The sequence below is a fragment of the Arachis hypogaea genome, chromosome 11 (genome assembly GCF_003086295.3).
Source record: "Arachis hypogaea cultivar Tifrunner chromosome 11, arahy.Tifrunner.gnm2.J5K5, whole genome shotgun sequence".
Lineage (NCBI taxonomy): Eukaryota > Viridiplantae > Streptophyta > Magnoliopsida > Fabales > Fabaceae > Arachis > Arachis hypogaea.
The window spans coordinates 7,603,535-7,612,425 of NC_092046.1; the positions used below are offsets into that span (position 1 = coordinate 7,603,535).

Genomic DNA, 8,891 nt, shown 5'->3' on the forward strand with positions numbered 1-8,891 from the left:
TTTCATTCAAGCTTTGAAGATTTTAAACCGCCTTCGGAATCATTTTTTATCTTTGACAAACATCTTCTATTTTCAAGCAGAAAATGGAAATATGTACAAGTCTTACTTCATACATTTGCTAGATAAACATGAATTTTGATAGATAGCATTTGCTCCATAACATGCCTTTGTCACACTATTTGTGCACACAAATAAGATATATATAAAAAAGAGTTTAATTTTGATGCACTAATGGTGTAAAATATTTTACAGTCGTACAATTACATTTGTTCTTTTGGATGACTATTCACGCGGTCAATGTGAAAGGTAACTATTTTTGCTGATATGACGTTATGTAATTAGATGTACGTGTAAAAAATAGTTTTATAATGACAGGGCGTCAAAATTAAATTCATATATAAATGGGAAAATTTTAAAATTGAATTTATAACAAAAACTGTGTATAATTAAAAACTGGTTTACTTTATACAAGCCAGTTCTAAATTGTTTCTTGAACCACAAAATTACTTTTAATATGGATATATTGTTTGGATTTTATATAATCCAATCCATACACTGCCCTACAAAACTTCCTTTCCATTGTCCTTATAAAACTTTCAATCTTCTCCCACCAAGGTTTTCATTTTAAAGAATCAAGACTCCATTGCTTATCGTAAAAGCAATGAAAGCAGTTTGAAACAAGAGAAGGAAAAAGAAATCATTTAGTTGAATATGCAGATGTTGATGATGGTGGACTCAAAATTTTCAAGAGCTGAACTTCAAATACCAAGGGCTCTTGTGCATGAGAGAAAAGGCTGCGTCGAGGGCCAAACTGCAATTACCAAAAAACAATATTTACAAATTCACTATATTCAAATAAAGATATGTTATGTTATGTTATATATATTATGTAGTACGCAACTAACCTCTTCTGGTATTGGTTTCAAGTTCTCATTCACATATCCCATGGAAGGTGGTATTAGTGCCCTTCTCTTCCCTGGAAATGAAATTTAAAAAAAAATGAATAAAAAATTTCCATGACCCAATTACACAAACAAAGATACCAACAATTTCCCTAAGTACTTTTTAGATAGTTAAAAAAGCTATAGATGCGGAACAAAATTGTCATGTAAGAACATTCATGAATAATGATAAGATCTTAAAACATACCATTAGATCTCATGCCAATAAGAACCTCCTTTAAACCCACAATCATCTGTTCAAACATGCAACTTGCAATATCATATATTTCAGTTAATCTGTTTACACAAAGAATAGAAAGCATGCATTTGAAAGCCGGATTCGAATCCACTCAGGTTTGAAATAAATATGACAAGGTCGTGTTCACATTTCCACTATTGAATTGATTGCTTCAACAAAGAAAAAACAAAATGTTAAAAGATTTTAATCAATAGTAGAAATGTGTTTCAGTTTCTGTCCTTATATATTTGTCCTTCTCTCAAATCAAACACTGCCTAAAACTCCTAACCTCGAATATAAAAGAAAATTATAACCGCATGTGAAATGAATACTAAACACATTCAAGAATTAGTTCACTAGCCTTCACTATTGAATGAAAGAAACTAACCTGGTTCTCATCCAAAGGAAGTGTGACAGGTTTACTTTCTCCACTAAATTGGTCCACCGTACTATTATCAATCATCATATACAGCAAGAGAGTAATAGGTCAGATATATATATATGCTAGCTTAAGTACAAGAAAATGGTAAAATGTGGCATAAACCACCAAAAGTTACACAAGATTTGGCGGTCGCAAAATGGACCGCAAAAGAATGAAAGCCCTTGTGGCCCCAAAGATTGTTGCAACTCTATTCGAGAGGAGTTATCAATCTCCAAAGAATTCTAAGGAATTCACCAATTCATTACTTTTTCCATACTCAATACAATGACTCAATACTCTTAGGTATACTCCTAACAAACTCTACTGTGCTAACCAACTAATTAAGCGGCTTAATATTAGTTGGGTTGTAACAAAGATTATGAACACAATGGTCGAAATCATGACCATTTACTTCTTAACAGCTGCCTTGAATTTAATCATGATTGGATCATTAGCTTTCGAGGGGTTCGAGGGACCTTTGTTCTTTCAGGTTTCTTTTTGTCAATGACAGATTCTTTTAAATACTATTTTAGGGGGTTACTTTACTTGTAAGATGTGAAACAAATGTTGGGTCATAAGTTATATAACTCATAACAATCAGCCTAATACCGAACTTTTCTGTGAAATCATTTTAACACAAAATTTTTCATGGTAAGAAATTACCTGTAGACGAAGTAGCCATTTGAACGCCTGCATACATAATTGAATTCAACCAAGTCTCCATCATGTGCCTCTGGTCCTCCTCCTTCAACTATATCTATTTTGGAAACATATAAAAAAATCTGTTTATGCAGAAAAAGTTGTATTGATAGCTAAGTTCATTTCAATCTGAATCAAACTCATTACAGTGAAACCTCAAAGTGTTTCTTCATCAACAATATCTTTCATATGTAGGACAATGCTATAACAGATATTTGTGTCTCCTTTTATGTCCACTAAGATAGTGGTATAGATCTTAGTACAGATTTACACTAATAATAATTTCCATTTGCACAATTGGATTATCTATAGTGTATGCTTTGATTTACCTTGAATTATGACTCCACTAGGCAGCTTCAAAGTCCTAGATGCTTCACATAAAGAACAATAAATCACATATCACAATACATTAACAATTTTTGTCAATTCACACAAACAAGAAATTAAGAATCAATATGAAGAGAGACACAAACCTTATAACTTCAGGTTCCTTCATTTCTGGCATAATTGGCGCAGCAAAAGCAAGAGAAGCTTTATAAATCACATGGTTAATACCCAGAAAATGCAGAACTAGCCTTCTGGAAAATCTTCTCTCTGTTATTGCTCTGAGACTATTATTTTCTAAGCCTTTAGGTACAGCGCATTTGAGATTTGCATTCTCCATGCACCTGGATTTTTTTTTTTAAGGTTTGAAGCAACTAAAAGCATAAGTTCTTGTATGCTCTAATTTTCATGCACATTTTCAGTTACAAATTTTAGAAAGGGAAAGTATGAGGAGCTAATGGAATATTTGTACAATGTGTACAATGGAGGTTTAGAAAGTATTAGAGATATAACTATTAGTGTTACCTTCAGCTGAAGCTTTTGAGATGAGTGGTATCATGATATAGTATTAGAGCTCTAGATCCGAAAGGTCAAGAGTTTGACCTTGGTGAACCCCAAAATCGGTTTAAACTTTTGGGAAGATGTTTATTATCTCTAGTGCTCGGATGGTTATTCTAGATAATATGAAAGATGTTCATTTTATAACTCAATAGCTCATTGTATACATTGGACAAATAGTCCGTTGGCTCCCCAGCAGGACTCTTTTAAAAATTATATAAAAAATAAAAAAAAATAGCGGTTGTGAATGTTCTTTGAACACGATATAACTAACCATTTTTTAAGTGGAAATTTATGCATTTAATTATGTAATAATAAAATTGAAGAAATCGGAAAGTATTATTACCTTGGAGGTGAAAGCATGAGAAATGTTAAAAGTGCCATGCATGCTGAGAATAGTTTGTTGTTGTTGACACAATTCAGCAGCAGACAAGCTTGAAGCTGAGGAAAACATTATCTGCATCCAAAGGACAAAGCTTATCACGTTTGCTTTTCTTTCTTCTTTTATTTTATTATTTAATTTTTTTGCCGGGTCAACATCACGCTAGCTTTCTATTTATGAGACTCGACCCAACAATCCCACTTTAGCCGTAAATATTTATTGGAGAATTATAGTGTACAGATGAATGAGCATACAGAGATCCGTATATTCCCTCTGCTTTAGTTCGTGAGCGACACGTGATTATGGTGTCGAGGCTGGAGGGAGGCGGCTTGACAAATTTGTCGCATAGGGGGCCCTTGATGGCTGATGGCTGGCTTGAGGCAGCTCTTACGGGGACACATATAACGCCCTTGCAACGTAACGGTGGGTTGCTCGTATTCCTCAAAGAATGGCCCAATGATATGCTTTGTTGAGAGCGTTTGGTCCGTGTTAGTAATGGACTGAAAAAATGATTTATTCAAGTCAAAAGTAAAGAAGTGGTGGAAAAAAAAAGGAGTGAAAAAAACGCAGGAGAAAAATAAATCAAAAGAAAAACTGTCCTTATAGTGAAACTACTAACCCGATGGAGTTAGCATAAGGTTATTCCAAGACCAAAAAAAAAAAAAAAGAGAAAACTAGTTTTATCTCCCATGCTCACGGGAATTAAAATTATAATTTTAAATAAATATTATTCAATAAGAATATAAATTAAATTATTTTAAAATAATTGATTATATAGAGATATATTATATAAATAATAATATTTAATATGTAATTTATTAAGAGTTAATTTAATTTTTAATTTTTTTAAAAAAATATAATATGAGAAAATAGTAATTTTATTTTTTTAGTTAACGAATTATTTGTATTTTTTATTATGTAATTAATTTAATGAATAAGTTTTATTATTATTTTCATACTAAAAAAAATATCAACTTATATTATTCTTATATTTAAATTGAGGTTAATTAATTTAGTTTTTATTTTCATTTTAAATTTTATATTTCAATTAGTGAACTCCAAACTTGATATGATTAAACTTATCACAATAAACATTAACGATAAAGCAACTTATTTTTATATGCGATTCATCATTTATATTCTATAAATATATATTATGAATATTGGTGCACTCTAAAAAATGCTAATTAAAATATTAAGGTCAATTAACCTATCAATTATGTTCAATTTTAATTATTAAAAAATATCTTTAATAAAAAACGTTTTAGGCATCTTTATTTGAGTGGCTCCCTTTTTATATAGGACATCTTTTGATTATGTTAAATACAAAAATAGTAAATTGTTTCATCTCTGAATTTAGAGATAATTACATTCTCCTACGAAATGCTAAAATGAGACTCCCTCCCCTCTATTTAGAGATAATTATTCTTTAATAAATAATTCTTTTATTGATTACATTGTATTTTTTAAAAAACTTAATAATTAAATAATTTTTTGTGAAAAATACCCTTCAGTAATTTCTTAATTAATAAATTATAACTTTACCAAAATTTTTGTTATCAATTATTTTATATTTTACTATTAATTTTTCGATATCTATATATATTATTTTATTATTAAATAAAAAATTTTAGTAAGATTATTTTTTACCATCAATATATAATAATTGTTATACATATTAACAGTGATAAAATTTTTTTATTTACTATTACAATAATATTTATTGATATCAAAAAATTAATAGTAAAATATAAAATTAATTATTAACAAAAATTTTGGTAAAATCACAATTTAATAATTAAAAAATTATTGAAGGATAGGTATCTTAGAAAAAAATAATATAATTATTAATTTCTTAAAAAGTATTTTAATAAAAATACAATTTAATCAATAAAAAAATAATTTATTTAAAGACTATTTTGGTAAACAAAATTTAATGATAATCAATAAAATTTTTGCTAATGGGTATTTTTTCAAAAAATAATTTTTTCTTCGTAAAAAATGAATAAAGTTAATATTAGTTAACACAAAAATTTAAAATATATTAAAGAGTAGATTTTTTAAAAGTTAGAAAGGAAGAGAATGTACATTTATAAAATAGAAGGGAGGCGAATGTAATTTTAGCATCTCGCAAAGTAATAGAGTGAAATTTTCTCTTGAATTTATTGTAACATACTCTCTAAGGATTTTACTTCTTCTTCTTCTTCTTATTATTATTATTATTATGATCATCATCATCATCGAGTAATAATCTTATTGTGTCATGTGATAACGTTGATGTTTTAGTCGTTGCTCATTGTTTCTTCAGAACCAGGCCCTATAGCAATAATCTTGGTGGACGCTGCTAGGGTTTTTTTGGATGATAGGAGAAGACTGACCCACATCAACAACTAGAGTGGTTACCCCCACTCTTTTTGGGAACAAACCTGAAGGCCCAACAAGCGCTAACGGGACCCTCTAAAATGAGAACCCCATTCTAAATTGTGCACTCCAGCCGGCTGACCCAGCCCTTCGATCAGCCTCCTTAGCTTTCTCAGCTATCTGCTTTCAGCCATACATAAATAACACGTGTCCACAGCAAATTCAATAAAGACAAAAATCTGTAAATCTGTATGAATAAGTATTTTTACACTAGATGAACCCATATTTATTTGCTAATTAGTAATTGGTAATCCTACGTAATAAAAAATTTAAAATTACAAACAATAAATTAAAATTTATATATTTAATAATATTTTTATTTATAAAAAATATAAATTATTTTTTTAATTAATTGGTATAATTAATTTTTTATAAATATTTTTTATTTAATTACACCAAATATCAATTCAAATTTTGTAAAAACTCAAATCTAAAAAATGTCTATATCGTTATTATGGCTCAATTTTATGGAAATGGATCCTATATGTGCGCTTTTCATCGATATGGAATCAAGGAGGGCTAGACATGTATGTGGGGCAGATTTTTTGCAGCTTTTGGGAGAAGAACTCGGACCGTCTGAGTTCTTTGTTAGTGAATTTCTCTCCCCGAAAACGCATGGTCCAATTTGAGATGGTGGAGGAAAAAAATTTTGGTGCATATAAATCGGACCCTCCGATATGCTTGAGTTGGAAGATGAACTCGAACGGTCCGAATTGCATGTTGAGAGTGTGAGTTGATAAAGATTGAAGTCGGACCGTCCGTTTTGACTAGGGATGCCAATCTTCTTCATAAACCGGGATATGAAAACGTTGGAACTCGAAGAGTCCGAGTAGTGAGACCCCTGACACCACACCCTGGTGAAGGCCCTCCCTACCCCATAATGCTGTCCAACTCCACTCGAGCTCCAATAACGAAATTAAAAAGCGTCGTTATTATAGTTTATTATATCCATAATTATACAATTTTTATTTTAAATGAAAACCTTAAATCTTTATATCATTATTCTCAACAAATTTTTAAATCACCACAATATATTTTATAAAAAATTTAAAATCTCAAATTCGATTAATCTCAATTTATTAAAAATTAAAAACATAAAAAATTATTAGTTTATAAACAGTAAAATAAAAAAATAAATAATAAATAATAATAAATTAATTTTAATTCATGGATTATGAATATTATATATTTAAAATTATAAATATTATATATATAAAATTATAGATGTCAAATTATAAATATTTTAATAATTTTTACTATATAACTCATATTTTATATACGGATTATATATTATAAAATAAAAATAAAATATAGAAAAAAAATATAAAATAAATTATTAAATATAATTATTAATTGATTAGATTAAAACTAATAGATAAACATATACATGAATATTAAGTAAAAAATATTAAAATTATTTAAAATTATAATTTTTAATACACATGTGAAATAATTTAAAAAAATATATTTTAAAATTATATAATATTAATTGTAAAAATCTGTTAATTATGAACATTATATATATAAAATACATGGATGTTATGAAAATAGAAAAATTATAGATATTATTTTTATGAAATTATAGATGTTATATATGTAAAATTATAGCCGTTAAGTTAAAATTATTTTCACAAATTATACTATTTAAGTATGCAACTCATAATTTTATATATTGACTATTATAAAATAAAAAATAAAAAATAAATTATATATAAAAAAATACTAAACAAATTTTTAAATATTATTTAATGTGTCTTTAGAAGACAAAATAAATAAACCCTTATTATTGTTATTATTTTCGTACGTCTGTCGAATTGATTCAGATTTTAATAATAAAAAAAAGCTATCTAAATTCTAAATTAATTGAAATGTAGTTGAATCAGCTTGGATTCAGTTTAACATTTTCTTAATTCGATCCGAACTAGTAATTACGAATTATGAGTATCCAAATGAAATTAAAAAGTGAAAACTATAAAAAAAATCACAAAACTACTTTAAATATTAAAATAATAAATTAAAACTACAAATTATCATTATAATTAAACATTATAACAAATTGAAATTATCACATATTACCATTACAAATTAACATCAAAGACAATACTATAAATTATTTTTTAAATTAAATATATAAGATATTTGATATTTAGGTTAAATTAGTTTTCACAAATTGTGTGTAAAATAAAATTTATATAAATTTTGCTAGTTTGTCAAAAAGTAATCAATTTTGATTTATGAGTTGAAGCAAATATATGTATTAATTGAAAAACCATAAATACTACGTATCTAAGTTTTTTATTTAACAAAATTTAATCGAATTGAAATAATATATCTAAGACCTGATCTACATATATATACACGTCCTGAATTTTTTTCTTTCTTCTCTTTTTTTCTATGTTTTATTCTCTTTCTCATTTCTCTTCTTTCGCATCATCGATATCATCATCAATTTTCGAAATCCTTTGAAAAATTTTGGTGTTAAAGTTAAAAAATTTCATTGTTAAATTTAAAAATTTTTTGTGTCATACTTAATAAATTTTGGTACTATATTTTACGTGAGAAAAAAAATGAAGTGTGATTCACACGCATGTGTATAAACGATTTTTTTTTAGATTTAGATCAACTTAGTTAGACAAAAATATTTGAAAGTATAGTAAAATTATTAAAAAATTATTTAAATTATAAAACATAAATATTATATATATGAAAAATTAAATTATTAAATTAATTATCATACATATATATATTTCTATATATAATTTTATATTTTAATACATATTGGATACAAATAATTAATTTAATGCTTAATTTTTAATATATTATAACACAAAACACTAAAATAGATCCGTCACAAAAAATTATAGTTTTTAATTTTTATACACAACAACTAAGAGTTCCCGAAATCCC

The 8,891-nt window shown here is 27.0% G+C and overlaps 1 protein-coding gene across 1 annotated transcript; it reads right to left on the reverse strand.

The window, feature by feature from the left end:
• Positions 1 to 410: 410 nt before the first annotated feature.
• LOC112720105 (peptidyl-prolyl cis-trans isomerase FKBP16-1, chloroplastic) lies at positions 411 to 3,753 on the reverse strand. Its single transcript, XM_025770925.3, has 8 exons — positions 3,528 to 3,753; positions 2,773 to 2,967; positions 2,629 to 2,663; positions 2,264 to 2,357; positions 1,568 to 1,628; positions 1,150 to 1,195; positions 906 to 976; positions 411 to 811 (listed from the first exon to the last, which is right to left on the reverse strand). The coding sequence occupies exons 1-8, from the start codon at positions 3,563 to 3,565 to the stop codon at positions 698 to 700; spliced, it is 654 nt and encodes a 217-aa protein (XP_025626710.1). The 5' UTR covers positions 3,566 to 3,753; the 3' UTR covers positions 411 to 697.
• Between the last annotated feature and the right edge of the window lie 5,138 nt (positions 3,754 to 8,891).

Excerpts from the sequence above, each read along its gene's own strand:
- LOC112720105 (XM_025770925.3), bottom strand. The coding sequence starts at position 3,565 with ATGGCACTTTTAACATTTCTCATGCTTTCACCTCCAAG. Across the intron at positions 2,358-2,628 it reads TAGTGGAGTCATAATTCAAG|ATATAGTTGAAGGAGGAGGA; the intron begins GTAAATCAAAGC and ends TTTCCAAAATAG. Across the intron at positions 1,196-1,567 it reads TTCCTTTGGATGAGAACCAG|ATGATTGTGGGTTTAAAGGA; the intron begins GTTAGTTTCTTT and ends ATGTTTGAACAG.